The 15,720-nt window shown below is 43.1% G+C and overlaps 1 protein-coding gene across 1 annotated transcript in view; it reads right to left on the bottom strand.

Annotated features, from left to right (window-relative positions):
• The window catches only part of DNAH14 (dynein axonemal heavy chain 14), a 307,787-nt gene that overhangs the window by 42,195 nt on the left and 249,872 nt on the right, over nt 1-15,720 (bottom strand). Inside the window, exons 68-72 of the mRNA XM_032838780.1 lie at nt 14,982-15,226; nt 10,150-10,556; nt 9,882-10,071; nt 4,350-4,586; nt 2,356-2,441 (exon numbers count right to left, since the gene is read on the bottom strand). Coding sequence (XP_032694671.1) covers nt 2,356-2,441; nt 4,350-4,586; nt 9,882-10,071; nt 10,150-10,556; nt 14,982-15,226 — 1,165 coding nt within the window. The remainder of the gene's footprint in view (nt 1-2,355; nt 2,442-4,349; nt 4,587-9,881; nt 10,072-10,149; nt 10,557-14,981; nt 15,227-15,720) is intronic.

The raw sequence follows: 15,720 nt of genomic DNA, 5'->3' as shown, positions 1-15,720 counted from the left end.
TGCACAGACTCTGCGGTGTTTATCGCGTTTGTCAGCTAATACAGCTGAAACGTACGCCCATGTCATGACGAGGTCGATAGTCCGCAGGCAGAGTGGGGGTAGCAGGCTGTCTACATGGCCAGTTGGGTAACATGAATTAGAGAAGCAGATTGGACAGAATGAAAACAATTCTCTCCACGAGGAAAACAGAGCTGGAACCATGGGGCTTGCTGGCAGCTAACGGTCACCATCCCTGCGAGGAAGTGCCAGCAGTGATGGACAACAGAGGCCCATGACCATGGCGCACAACCATGGCCCATGACCATGGCATATGACTGTGGCATACGACCATGGCGCATGCCGTGGCCCACAACCAAGGCGCAGCGGTCCTCAGGGCAGACACCATCAGCTCCAGCTGTTGCTACTGCCTACAGATCCGCCCAGCATTGCCTCATATTTTACTTTATCAATAAAAGCTGGAAATAGGGATTTTTTGGGTGAAATCTCCCAATTTGCAAATTTCGGCTCAAAAAAAAAAAAAAAAGACCAAACTTGTACACCCATGTTCGTGCAGCGGCGGTATTCACGACAGCCCAGGTGGGAGCGGCCAGTGCGCACGGACAGACAATGGATAAAGGAGATGTGGTGCGTCCACAGCCTCGAGCAGGAAGGAGACTCTGACGCCTGCTACCACACGGATGGGCTCCGAACACCTGCGCAGAGTGAACGCAGCCAGACACGGAAAGGTCTGGCTTCCAGATCTTTTTCCAGTGGGCTGGAATCGGCCACTGGCCCTAGAAAGTAGGGCGGTACCTGCCAGCGTCTAGCGGGAGGAAGGAATGGGGAGTTACCGGTTCACAGGTACAGAGCTTCTGTCTGGGACGGTAAGAAAGTTCTGGAAAGAGAGAGGGTGGTTGCACGACACTGGGAATGTACTTCATGCCACTCCACCTCTCACTCAGAATTAACAGAGGTTGCTAGGATTAAGTGAAATTATGTCTATTTTGCCACAGTAAAACAAACAGAAGACAGCTCACTTAAGATGGAAGTGTACACAGAGTTTTTAAATCGTGTGTGCTGTCTTCGTTCTCTTTACTCGAGGACTCTGAAGTCGCGTAAGACAGGTCTCCAGAGATTCAAGCCCATTTGTCTGCTGATAGATTACACTTAAATCATTCCAGAAAACAAAACAAAGTGAGACGTCTGTAAGCCAGATGCAATTTTGGAGGGCAGTCTCTCTCTGGAGTGAATTTTAAAGTGTTACAAAAATAATATGTAGGGCAGAAATCGAAGGGTGGCCGGCTGTCCAGGCTGGTGTTCGCATGAAGTCAGGGCCGACAGGGGCTTCTCCATCTCTAAACCAGACGGCAGATGCAGAAATAGAAGAAGATTTTCAGGTGATGAGGGTGAATCGAGGACGGTCTTCCTGAGGGAAGTAGTGTTCCTGCCGGGAACCTGGTTTTACAAATGCTCCTGGCTTCAATCCTGGCTCTGCCAGCAGTCTTTTCTCTCTCTCTTTCTCCCTCCCTTTCTTTCTTTCCTTTTTTTTTTTTTTTTGTTTGATTTATTTATTTGAGAGACTGAGCACGCACAAGCGGGGGTGGGGAGCAGCAGAGGGAGAAGCAGGCTCCTGAGAAGCAAGGAGCCGGATGCAGGACTTGATCCCAGAACCCCGGGATCATGACCTGAGCCGAAGAGATGCTTAAACAACTGAGCCTCCCAGGCATCACAGCCATCAGACAATTTCTAAGCCTTGGCCCCCTAATTCTGTGAAGTGGGAAAATAATCAGAGGTCCCCCCAAGATTATTGTGGGGATTACATGAAACAATGTCTGTGAAATGCTTAGCATGAGCTAGGCTTTAGATGTTTTAAGGAGCTCCTGAATGACACCTATTTGCATCCCCAGCTCCCTAACACCTCTCCGTTCCCCCACCCCCAACCCTGCCATTGTGAAGCAGGAGCAGTCAGGTAAAATGTCACCTTTATTAACAGTGGGGGGATGGATGTGCTTCCTGATAGGGGCCCTTGTAGGCCGGGTCTGTGCCTGCACCACTGACAGTGGGAGAGCAGAGTGGGGGTTGGAGGCTATCTGAAGAGACAGGCGAAGGCCCTGAGCCACCATTCATTCTTCTTCATCCCTCACAGGTACCCACTTTCCAAGTCCTCCTCCTCTGGGGGGAGGGTGGGCAGAGTGCGGGGTCAGAGCGGGGCCAGGAGTGCCACCTGATTGGAGTGTGAATGCTTCCCTCTAACACGAATATTGTAAAATCCACAGATTTTGCGAAGAAAACTTCAAATTTGAACATTTTAAGTTACTGATAAGGGTTTCCAAACATGTAGAATATCATTCATTGTTTTCTCACAGCACATCTTACCAAAATAAGTCTCTGAAATGGAGTGAGTTTCTCCCAGGGGAAATTCACGGGACTGCGTATTTCTTCATTTTCATCCAGAAGTTGAGCTAGATATAATTCAGAGAAAGAAATGGAGATGAACAATCAAGTGCCTTGAATCACTAAAAGACGGCGTAATGAACATTCCCCTTTAAAACTGTAGTTTGTTTTAAAAACATACCTTATTTCTTACTTTTTAAAAGAATTTATTTACTTGAGAGAGAGAGAACGTACACGCACAGGCAGGTTGGGGGGCAGAGGGAGAATCCCAAGCAGACTCCCCACTGAGCTCCCGGAGTGGGGCTTTGACCCCACGATTCTGAGATCACGACCTGAGTCGAAATCAAGAGTCGGACGCTCAGCTGACAGGAGGAGCAGAGGCAGGCCGACGCTTGACAGCCTGCTCCTGCACATGTGAGGTTTTCCCAGCAAATATAAACTAATACCTCCAGAGGTTAGAAAGTTCTTGTCATAATCTACCTATAAAAACATGGTAAATGAGAATCATGTGGAAATGCAACAAGACTCTCAAAAGTTTTGAGAACTATCACACAGACCTGTGTTTCCAATACTGCCCCTCTTACGTGTGTAATGCCAAGTCTCCTCACGCATCTTTTGTTTCTGCCTCTTACCATCTCCATGTATTTCCCCCATGTCTAACTTTAAACAAGGTGGATTACAGAAATAGCTTTTTTGAATAGGACTAAAATAGGTTTGTTGATCTTAAAAAAAAGTCCACGATACACGAAAATCTAGTTCCAAATTGATAAATCAAATTTTTATCCCCCCCAAATAAAAAGATCTTCACTTTACAAAAGAATGACCTAGAGAGAAAACTCTAGGGGAAGAGGAGAACTTCTTAGTCAGAACTGGAAATCGGGAAGCTATAAAAGAAAGAAAATAGATATAATTGGCCATACAGACATTTCCCCATTGCCTCGCAGGAACAGTATAAACGAATCCAAAAAACACTGGCTGATTTTTAAAAATAGTTGATTGAACACACTGGCATCTTTAACAAAGCAAAATGTTAATTATCTGTTACACCAATAGGGTTCTTACAGAAGGCCACAAAAGAATGAATAATTCAGGGCGCCTGGGTGGCTCAGTTGGTTAAGCAACCACATTTGGCTCTGGTCATGATCCCCAGAGTCTCGGGATCAAGTCCCGCATCGGGCTCCCGGCTCCACGGGGAGTCTGCTTCTCCCTCTCATGCTCTCTCTCACTCTTTCTCTCAAATGAATAAATAAAATCTTTAAGAAAAAAAAGATTGAATAATTTAGTAGAAAAATGTGCTGAGTACATGAATAATTAAGTCCAAATGGTCTACAAACATCTGAAAATGTACTTAACCGTGGGGCTCGTCAGGAAAATCCAAACTAAAGAGTAGCGTTTTCAGGTTGGCCAGAGTTAAGAGAACATCATGGCCTGCTGGAACAGGAGCGGTCAGGTACCGTGCCGGGCACTGGGAACGGTCCGGCACTTCCGGGATGAGCAGGCTAGCAGCAAGTGCTAATGCGGACGTTGGGAGCTTCTGACCCAGCCCTTCCATTTCTGGCTGCTCAGCCCGGAGACACGCCTGTTCCTGCAAAACTCCATCTTTCCCATCTTTCCGATGTGGCAGCAGGGGGACAGGACAGGGGAGGGAGACAGCAGGAGGCAGCGGGGAGTGGCAGGCAGGGCGCTCCCTGGGAAGATCCAGGAAGAGTGCGGCAGAGCAGCAAGCCATGTGAAGTGACCCTCGGTTCCTAGGTGATTTGTGGAGCCCCCCGGCCCCCCATTGCGCGGGTTGCCTGCGCGCTGGTGCGGGATGAAGCCACAGTGCTGGTCCCCGGTGGTCGCCTGGCCAGGCCGGGGGGACCGTGCTCACAGCACAGCTGCGCGGCTAACGTTCTGAGCTCTGTGTGCAAGCCGACCGTCCGCATGCACGTGTGCGGGACTCGGGTAGGCTGAAGAAGACACGAATGCTCTCTTACTTTCCTTTGGTGATTTCTCACTCTCCTCCACTGGAGCATTTTCTGGAGAGAAAGGGATGGTCATCAGGCTGTACGCATCCTTACTGGCTCTGAAAGCATCCCACTGGGGCACATTGGACAGAAGGGACTTGCACAGGAGAGCGAAGGGCTCCAGCTTACTGCCGATGTACTGGCACTGTCTCCACTGGGATTCCGAGAGCCACTGCAGGTGCCCATCCCTGCAGGTGTCATACATGCCTACCGGAGAAGGGAGAGGACCACGGTAAAAGAGACGATTGCCTTTACATTTGAGTTACTCGTTAAAGGTAGTTAAATAATTACCCGTTGTGGAGGAAAAACCGTTTTACATAAAAATACAAGTATTTCATTGTGGTAAAAACTTGTTAACATCTACCTTCTGAGCAATTTGTATGTGTTCATCAGTGTTAAGTACCTTCATGGTGTTGTGAAACAGATCTCCAGAACTTTCCCTGCGAATCTGAAACTCAGCCCCATTCAACAGCCCTCCCCAGCTCCTGGACGCCACCATCTTACTCTCAGTCTCTGTGACTTCAGCTACTTTGGATGCCTCAGTTAAGTGGGGTCACGGAGTCTCTTTTTGTGACTGGCTGCTTTCCCTCGGCCGCACGTCCTCCAGCATCATCCATGCTGCAGCAGGTGCTGGGGGTTCCTCCTCTGACGGGCAGCACGATAATATTCCCTTGTAACTACACACCACCTCGTGCTGATCCACTCCCACTGATGGACATGTGGGCTGCTTCCACCTGCTGGCTACGTGAACAGAGCTGCTGGGGACACGGGAATGCAAATTGCAATCGGAGACCCTGCTTTCGCTTCTTTTGGCTGTATAAGCAGTGTGCTATTAGATCACATGCTAGTTTTATCCTTAATTTTTTGAGTAGGTTCCATACTGTTCTCTGGAAGAGCTGTATCAGTTTGCTTTCCCACCAACAGTGCACGAGGGCTCCGATGCCTGCACCTTCGCCAGCACTTTATTTTTCTGCTTTGTTGTTGTTTATACAGTAGCCGTCCTAATGGGTGTGGGATGACATTTCCTTGTGGTCTTTTGATTTGCATTTCCTGGTGAGTAAGGATACTGACCGTCTTTTCATGGGCTTGTTGGCCATCTGTAGATCATCTTTAGAGGAATGTCTATTCAGGTTCTTGGCCCATATTAAAATTGGGTTGATTTTTTTTTTTAAGATTTTATTTATTTATTTGACAGAGAGAGAGAGAGAGCACAAGCAGGCAGACAGGCAGATGGAGAGGGAGAAGCAGGCTCCCTGCAGAGCAGGGGAAGCCCCATATGGGACTCCATCCCAGGACTCTGGGATCATGACCTGAGCCGAAGGCAGTGGCTTAACCAACTGAGCCACCCAGGTGCCCCAGGTTATTTGATTCTTGTTGAGTGATCCAAATTCTCTATATTTTCTACACATTATCTCCTTTTCAGATATATGATTTTAAATTGTTTCTCCCATTCCATAGGTTGCCTTTTTACTCTGTTGATTGTATCATTTGACGTACAGAAGTTTTTAAGTTTGATGCTGTTCTGTTGGTCTCACTTTACTTCTATTGCCTGGGCACTCATTTCGGATCCAAGACACCACTGCCAAGTCCAGTGTTATAAAACTCTTCCCTTATGCTTTCTTCTCAGAGTTTTACAGTTTTAGGTCTTATGTTTAGATCTTGAATCCATTTTGAGTTTATTCATGTATTTAGGGTAAGATAAAGGTCCAATTGTGTTCTTTTGCACATAGATACCCAGTTTTCCCAGCACCATTTATTTGTTAAAGTGACTGTCCTTTCCCCATTGAGTGCTCTTTCCATCTTCACTGAATGTCACTTGACCATATATGTGTTAATTTCTGGCTTTCTGTTCCATTCCACTGGTCTATTTACCTGTCTTTATGCCCGTACCAGGCTGTTTTATTGCAGCTTTAGAATATAGCTTGAAACCAAGATGTATGATGACTCCAACTTTGTTCTTTTTCAAAATTGTTTTGGCTATTTGTAGTCCCTTGAGATTCCATATAATTTTAGGAAGAATTTTTCTATTCCTGCAAAAAGTTCTATTGGGATTTTGTTAGGAATTGCACTGAATCTGTATGTCGCTTTGGGTTAGTATGGACATCTTAACAATATTAGGTGTGCCAATCCATGAACGTGGGATGTCTTTCCATTTATTTGTGTCGTCTTCAATTTCTTTCAGCAACGTTTTATAGTTTTCAGTATATGCATCTTTTACCTTCTTGGTTAGGCTTATTCCCAAGTGTTTTATTCCTTTTGATGCTATCACAAATGGGATTGTTTTCTTAATTTCCTTTTCATATTATTTGTCATTAATGTATAGAAATGCATAACATAGAAGTGTATCTGATAATGTATGTTGGTTTTGTATCTTGCAACTTTGTTGTATTGGTTTACCATCCCTAACAGTGTTTTCATGGACTCTAGAGTTTTCAACATATAAGATCATGTCATCTGTGAACAAAGATAGCTTTACTTCTTCCTTTCCAATTTGGATGCCTTTTATCTCTTTTTCTTGTTTAGCACATAGGGTAGAACTTCCATGTTAAAAAAAAAAAAAATGGAGAGAGCAGGGGACATCCTTGCCCTGCATGAGATCTTAGAGAAAAACTCAAGAGTTTCACCACTGAGTAGGATTATTAGCTGTGGATTTTTCACAAATGACTTTTATTGTGTAGAGGTAGTTTCATTCTATGTCCAGTTTGTTGAGTGTTATTAATTATTGAAGAGTTGAATCTTATCAAATGCTTTTTCTGCATCAGTTAAGATGGTCATATGATTTTGTCCTCATTGTTAATGTGCTTATTACATTGATTCTCTTATACTGAGTCAACCTTGCATTCCAGGAATAAATTGCTCTTGGTCATGGTATATAATGCTTTTATTGTGCTATTGAATTTGATTTGCTGTATTTTGTGGAGAATTTTGACATCCATAGTCATCAGAAATTTCAGCCTGTAGTATTCTTTTCTTATAAAATCTTTGGCTTTGGTATCAGGGAAGTCCTAAACAAGCCTAGAAGTGTTCCCTTCTCTCTCTTTCTCTCTTTTTTCTTTTTTTTTTGGTAGAGTTTCAGGAAAAGTTGTGTTTATTCTTTTTAAAATGTTTGGTAGAATTTTCCAGTGCAGCAATCTAGCCCAGGCCTTTTCTCTTTTGGGAGATTTTTGCTTACTTAATCAATCTCATTAGTTATAATGCTGTTCAAGTTTTCTATTTCTCCATGATTCAGTCTTGGCAGATTATACATTCCCATTTCTTCTAACTTGTCCAATTTGTTGGCATATAGTGGTTCATAGTGTCTCTTATGATCCTTTTGATTTCTGTGGCATCAGTTTTAATGTTCTCTCTTTCCCCTCTGATTTGAGTCTTCTTTTATTTTCTTGTTAATCTAGCTAAGAGCTTGTCAAGTTTATTAATATTTTCAGAAAGCCAGCTATTAGTTTTACTGATTTCTAAATTTCTTTAAATGTTCTATTTTATTTATTTGTGCTCCACTCTTTGTTTCCTTCCTTCTGCTAGCTTTGTGGTTAGTTGGTTCTTTCTTTTTTTTTTTTTTTTTTTTTTTTCCCACTAGGTCTTTGAGGTGTCGGGTTAGGTTGTTTATTTGAGACCTGCTTCTTTAATGTATGCATTTAAACTTATGAACTTCTCTCTTGGTACTGTTTTTGTTCTATAATTATTACATTGCATTTTAATTTTTATTTGTCTCAAGATATCTCCCTTGTAATTTCTTTGACCCACTGGTTCTTTAAGAGTATGTTGTTTAATATCCACATATTTTTGGATTTCTCATGTGATACTGATTTCTAGTTTCATTGTCAAAAAAGCTACTTTATATGTCAATCATTGTGCTTCCTGTTTAGCATAAGAAAAAACTGGAAATCCAAGTCTCTAACTTGACAGAGTGGTTACTAAGTTTTGGTGGTCCATTCAAAAATTGGAATGTTGTACAGACATTACAAAGTCTTAAGTATATTTATTGACATAGGCAGCTACTTTTGATATGTTATTAATTTGGAAAAAAGGAAGTCTGTATAGCAAAGTCACCCAAAAGAATATACAAGAATAGTCCTCCATGCATGTATGTCAAGTATATATGTATGGAGGGAAAACACACACAAATATTACTAGTGATTAATTCTGGATTGTGGAATTACAGGAGATTTATTTACTTTTTTCTTATCTGTAGGTTGGAATGGTTTAATAAACACAAACTGCTTGTGTAATAAAAAAAAATGGAAGCTATTACATTTTTGTTGTTGTTTTCGTTTCTTAAAACATACTGGGGATGTTTTTTAAGCTTCTAAGTGCAGTGGATGCATTGTGAGCTGGCTTTTGTGCTGCGTGACCTCATCCCCTGGTCGCAGGTGGGTGGTTCAGGAGTAGAGTCCTGACAGCGCTTAGGCCCACCCTCCTGGAAACCCGGAGTCTGACGGGTAGGCCCAGGGCCTGAGAGCTGCCAGATGTTGGGTTAACAGTAGTCGTTGGTTTGTCTCACGTTGGTGCTCATTCATTTCCCTTGCTGTTTTCTGAGTTACCCCAGAATCTGTCAAAACGTTTTTATTTTTATTTTGGTTTAAGACAGTGAGTCATTGTTCTGTTTTTGGCAAGCCAAAGAATCTTAGTAAACTCCCAAGAGCATTTACTGACTCAACAATCATTTACCAAACATCTACTGTATACCAGGATTTGGTGGAAATAAAAACAAACAACAAAACTATCCCAATGTCTGGTATCTTTCCAGAGCAATTCTTTGAGATTTCCATTCTGACTTTACTGTTTGCTAATAGTCTCAGAACACGGGGCAAAGGCTGCTACTCCAAGCCACCATCTTTCCTCCTCAGTGAGAATGTCAGACTACCTTTAGTTTTATATATTTTTGTGACTTAAAATTACGACACAGAATAATAATGTGAATGTACTTCATACCACTGAACTGGATGCTTAAAAATGGTGAAAAAGGTACATTCTACGTTATGTGTATTTTACAATTAAAAAAAATAAATACACTTAAAAATGTACGACGCAGGAGGATTTGAACAGATCCAACATGTAGTTCTTTCTGCCTCATCATTTTGCACAAGTGTGGTTTTGTGGTTCAAACTTTCTGGGAATTTTCCTAAGACACTGCGGGTGACTACAGTGAATCGGGGCAAAGTTTCACTCCAGCTGGTATTTAATCAACGTGTGTGCGCCCGTGTGTGCTTCCGCACACGTGCACGTGTCCCTGAAGTCTAGCATTGGGCGTTCTGTATAGACTAGGATTACAATAACCTCAGCAAATGCCATTTACTCATTCATCCAGCCATTACTGAGTCCCAATCATGTGCTCAACGTGTAAGGACACAGCAGTGACTTAAACGTCACACCTGACCTCAAGCTGCTTTTAGTTCAACCCAAACAGAAGCACCAACTTGGAACACCTTAAAAATCTCTCCATGTTTTTCAGGGAAACATTTTTCATGGCTTTTTCTGGAACCCAGAGCAGTACCTTTTACTTACTATTAAGTTTGGCCTGGGGTATCACACCTTTACTATTTATCAATAGGGCAGAATGTAGGAAGAGGTCCCATTCCTCCTCTGGTAGGGATCTGGCTTCATCACCTCCATTAGCATCATTTTGCATGATTGTGATGCAGAGCCAGAAGGAGAAGCAGAGTTTATGTTGGTTAAACAGAGCTGGAGTGACCACCTAGAGGGAAAATGGAGCGTTAGACCAGCCCGGCTCTATTGAATCCGTGTGCAAAATACACGTGCAAGGATGTCTCACCTTAAAAATACTTCTGGTCAACACATCGATTGAATTTTTAAGATGTTTCTGGGAGATATTTTCCTCCCTTTCTAACTTGGGTTCTTCTGAGAGGTCTGTAGTATCAAGGGTCTTCTGGGGTCTGGGGTCAGGCTCTTCCTGTTCTTTGCTTCCGGAGACGACTGCTAGAAGGAACGCCTGGCGAAACCAGTCCAGGGAGAACTGGTACGCGCAGCTGACCCCGGCAAGGCCGGCCACGAGGAAGTAGAGCAGGGCGCCCCGGGTGGCCAGGGGGAGATAGTGCTTGCGCGTCTCTTGGATCTTACTTTCTGCTTTTTCTGTTGCTCTGATGCGCTTTGAAATTTCATTTGAATTCATTTTGACGTTTCTTAAGATGTCTACCGTTTCCTCATCATCTAACACACATTCTAAAGACAAACAACAAAAAAATGAATTTAAATAAAAGCCACAGGAAGTTAAATGCAATTCCTTCATTCTGAAATCTTTCTGTAAGTTTTTGACTTCTGCTTCTTTGGTGGTTTCATGCGGGCAATGGGTCGCTAAATGAAGACCGGTCGTATTTCTGAATAATTGGGTTCAGAGCACACATGCCCCCCCAATCTCTTCTTTATATTACTTTAATGGGGTGGATGCTATTTTCTTTATAAGCACATGATAAGTAGCCAACCCGTCATAAGGAATGGCCCACCATCCACACAGACAAGGAGACAAAATTTCTAGAAAATAGCATGTGAACTCTGATATTTTCTATGGTTTTCTATTTTACTAAACAATAAAGTTGGTAATGACCAATGAAACTGATTTCTCACTCCACGAACAGGTTGAAACTTACCTTTTGAAAAAAAAGTGCTGCTTCAGAAACAAAGTAATTCTCTCCTCAAATATTTAAGACGGTTCTCCTATTTCCATTATAAACTACTATTTTATGAACATTCCCATTTTCCTCAACTGCTTTGGTTAATGATATGATTTATAGACTCCTAACTATCCTTGATGCTTACCCTGAGCACGTTAGTTTGAAAAGAGCCCTCTTTAAAGTGTGACAAAGGCAAAAAGAAACACAGATACCATTAATTGTCCTTATAACCTGCAGCCCACCGCAGAAGATTTGAGGCAGGCTGCATGTAAGCTTCCTCCAGAAAGTTCTGTCTTCACCTTGATGCCTTGCTGGAGGAAAAAACAACATTGTTTTGACAATGGCAAGGCCTCCAGTGTCCTGAGGGTCTTCTTCAGCATATGAAAATCCTTTCTGGACTCTCCTTAGCTCTACTTTCCACAACCGCCAAGGTACAGAACCAGTTGCTCCTCACAATCCCAGGACAGCAGCTCTTTCTGCCTGCGGATCCTGTTCCTTTGCTTTAATAAAACCACCATTTTGCACCAGAGACGTCTCAAGAATTCTTTCCTGGCCGTGGGCTCTGGACCCCACCAAACCTCACCAAAAACCTTTAAAAATTATATCCGTATCAAGAACTAAACACAGCTTCATATGATCACTGTAAGGAGTGATGGAATTATCACATACTCTGACCTGGATACCATATTCTGATTGATTTTAGTGATGCTTTTTAGTAACGTTAGGACCTCGTTGTGGGCTACTTCTGAGTCCCCACCCCACCCCACCACTCCCACGGGGAGCAGGCAGCCTCACCGAAGATATAATTACAAAGAGGGTAAGGATGACCTATGTTACTAGAACTTGGGAAAGGGGAGAAAAAAACATGCACCAAATCGAGGAGTCTTTTTCTTTTAGAATTATTAGATTTTATTCTTCCCTAGTACTCTTAAAAGCTCAGCTTCACCATATAACAGGCCAGATTTCCAGAATAACAACTCTTTCCCAGGCTATAATCCTTTGAGGAGAATTTATGAAGTATCATGGTTCCAGAATGTTTCCACCCCAGAATTCTAAACCAGTTACAGAATCCATATCTTCTTAGGATTGGAATTGGAATCAACAATCTAGACACACGTAACATAATCAAAATAACACATAGCACACTGTTTTCCTTCCCTTGTGGAAGGCACTTCCCCATCTTTTCCCAAAAGGGTTTGTTGTGAAGAGATGTTTTAAGTATCACACTTTCCAAGAAACCTGTCTACCAGTTCTAATTCTTGGCTCAGAGGAAGGTACTCCTTATTCAAGAAAATTTAATAAATATTCTGTGCTAATTGATCTCAGCCATAGACAAATTAAAATTGTTTTACTTTACACCTGACTAACCTTTGCTTTCAATACCTCCTCTTTGCAAAACTCAAACCCTATCTTTAAAACACAATTTTCATTACGACTTGGGAGAGCATGGAAGGCCTAGGAAGGGAGTTGGCTTAGGAGGACATTCTGAAAAGGGCAGAAGTCATTAAGTGGAGAAATGGCAAATGTTCCTCTCATTCTGATGCCTAAGACACTTGTAAGGCCAGGACCTTTCTTGTCCTGAAACTGTAATAAATTACAGTGTTTTAAGTAATTCAAAATTTATATTACTCTTTAATTTCTTTCCCCTGAGTTTGGGTTCACAGTTTGGAAGAGATACTTTCAAGAGGGAGGTAGGGGGGGTGAGGAGGAAACTGTTCATGTAGAGCAACACCAGGGGATAATAGAAAACATCTATCATTTTGATCTCAGTTAACATTTATCTTTCCCCATTGAATCTCCAAATGTAATAGAAGGAGATGATCATTTTCCCATTTTTTCTTCTTATCTGTATGGACTCTCTCTCTTATTATAGCCACGCCAGTGTTTTCACTATTCATAAAAATAAACAGCCCTCCAAAGACATGTTATTAAATAAAGCCTTCAAAGGTGGGATTGTTTAGATTTAGAAAAGAGAGGCTCAGCTGAGTAACTTATTCCTACAGTCATTAGGGAAAGTGAGCAAACCTTCCGGCACCCCTGACCACTGCCTTTTCTCCCTGGACCTAGTTTATTTAAATCATTCCTATCAATGCTGATGTGGACTCTAAGCTCTGGGCTCTCGGAGATCCTGCCATCTAACATGGGTGGAGACACTGATCCAGGTCTCGGCTTCCAGTCTGACGATGGGCTAGTGGAATACCGTTTCATCAGATGCTCCTGGCAGGGACTGAAAACTCGCTCAGGCTTGATACTTGAAGAGCCAGTTCATTTGGTGAGCAGGCGTTACAGAAAGCGCTCCAGGAATCTATTTAGTTTTTTCCAAGAACCATTTGTATTATAACTACCACTAGTAAAAGGTTAGTCTTTAAAAAAAATGTGACTCTCCCATGAGACACCGCTGGTAGGGCATCGGCACCAAAGGCGTATGAGAGCTTCCAGTGCTGATGGGTCTTATCACAAACAACTCTCCTTTGTCTTATTAAATCTATCTTCTGTTCAATTTAGGCAAAAGTCACAACAAAACATGACATTTGTCATACAGTGGTTCCTGGAACAGGAGAGGCTATACTCTCCAGTCTTGTGAGACCCACATCCCTGTGTGCCCTGGGTTTGCTCCCTAAGGGGTGATCATTCATTCCAACCTTCCCAGAGAAACAGCTGTGACAACCTGGTCCACGCAGCCTTGTCCTCGTCTTGTCATGAATGGAAGCATGGCTCAGCCGTGTGTTACACAGGAATAGAGTATTAGGTGTAATTACAATAGGAAGGCATACAGTCAGATCCTTAAGAGGGAACGAAACCATCTGAGAGACTTTCAAGCCTCCCCCGATCCAGGTCACCAGTTAAGATAAGTGAGAATGGCAGTCTACCGCTAGATAGAAAGTATCTGATCACAGACAAGTTGAGAGTTGAGAGCTGTGCTACTGTGAGGTCTTCCTCCCCATCTCTGACCTAGAGCTCTGAATAGGGTGTGTGTGTGTGTGTGAGAAAGCGTCTTCTGTTATGTTAATGTAGCGACGCTAGTCTCCTTCTAAGACAGTGACTCCCACCAGAGGGTTAGCCTGGAAGCCCCCCCCATCTCCGCCACCTGGCCCCATGCATCGCTTTCACCTGGCTGTTCCGGGTTCATCCTTTCAGAGGAGACCAGTAATCTGGTGAGCAAACAGGTGTCTTGAGTTCTAGTCTGTTAGCGACGTAATCAAACCTCAGGACAGGCTTTGTTGGAACTTCTCTCTGAAACCCATCTGTGGGGACAGGGCTGTCTTGTCGCACTGAAACCTTAAGGGGAGGGCGAATCGGACGCCTCTCTGGGTAGGTCATGTCAGGATGGGGTTGAGTTGTAGGACACACCTCGTGTCTGAGCACTGCTTGTTAGCATTGGGGGATCCTCACCCTGTATGTGGAAACTAGATATCCAGATAGGTCAGTATACCCCAGAACTTATCATGCTCTGGAGTTAGTTGTTTAGAAGTTATATTGTTAAAATTTAAAAACTATGGTTTCTTAGATGTTTCTTGTGTTGAGGAGAAAAATAATTCCTATTGCTATTTTAATAAACACCATATTTTAATGGGACACATCTGAGTAAGTCACTGGATTCTGTCCTGGGGTATTTTAATTATTAATACTTGGGGAAAACCTCATCTTTGGTCTCTACGTTCTAACTTGATACATAATGGATGTCAGATATAGGACAGAGTGGTCTCCGTGAGATTCTTCTCATCTTACGTGATGATCTCATGGCCAATGTTGTGTAGGTTATAAGCTCAAGCCCAGGTAGGAACATAGGAATATCAACATCCACAATGTTTTACTTTTAGAAATGGGGTGTTTCACCCACATTAATCAGTTATTTGGTGGAAAAGCAAATCTGATATTTTTGGTACCAATTCAGAATGTGGTTTCTAGAGCCTTTGTTCTGTCCTTCCCAGAGGTACGCAAAGGTTTCCTAACGTCACTAAAGACCTGTACTGACCTTGTGCGTTCTGCAGTACATTCAACGTTCTTTCCTCTAGTTCTTCAAGGGTCATAGCATCAAGGGAAATACTCGCCAGTAACTGCAAACGCTGATTTTCTAAGTAAGGAACTTCCTGATTTAGTATGGTAGATAGGAGCTGATCCTGCAAACTTTGGAATGTTAATGTGAAGTTGATCATGGTAACAAAGTTATACACCGGCGGAGGAAAGTGGGGGTTGTCGATTTCTGTAGATATGTATAACCTAGAGGATGAGAAAGGCACTGGTTGGTCAAAGATGCTGCAAAGGGAAAAAATGAAACTAATTTATTACATAACGGAAACAATAGTTCTTGGAAGTAAACCAGGTTAATCTTTAGTATGGTTCAGCCTGGTACACAGGAGAGGCTCTCACTTTATACCGTGTAAATACAGTTGCAATTTGCAGCTTCACGAAACACAAGCGTAGATGAGTCCCTGCTATGTTTGGTGGAAGCATCCGGACAGAGGAAGGTAGAGCGCCAGCTGGCAGGGGCTCTGACCCGCCCTTAAGGGTCGTCAGCGCTGCAGTGTTTGCCACGAGTGAGTGAGAGTGATTGAGAGCCCTGGGGCGGGTGTGAGTAGAGGGAGGCTGGCCTTCTCTAAAGGGATCATTCCTGCTGCCTCCTGGAGAATAACCTGGGGTGGAAGGTTTTGGGGGAGAAGGAAGCCTGGAGACCGGTTTGCATGTTGAGTCTGGAGTGGGCTGGTACGGTGAGG

This window comes from Lontra canadensis, unplaced genomic scaffold, assembly GCF_010015895.1.
Source record: "Lontra canadensis isolate GAN:19392208 unplaced genomic scaffold, GSC_riverotter_1.0 scaffold106, whole genome shotgun sequence".
In the NCBI taxonomy this organism is placed as follows: domain Eukaryota; kingdom Metazoa; phylum Chordata; class Mammalia; order Carnivora; family Mustelidae; genus Lontra; species Lontra canadensis.
The sequence above is the reverse complement of the archived record's forward strand: the minus strand, read 5'-3'. Positions and strand labels throughout refer to the sequence as shown.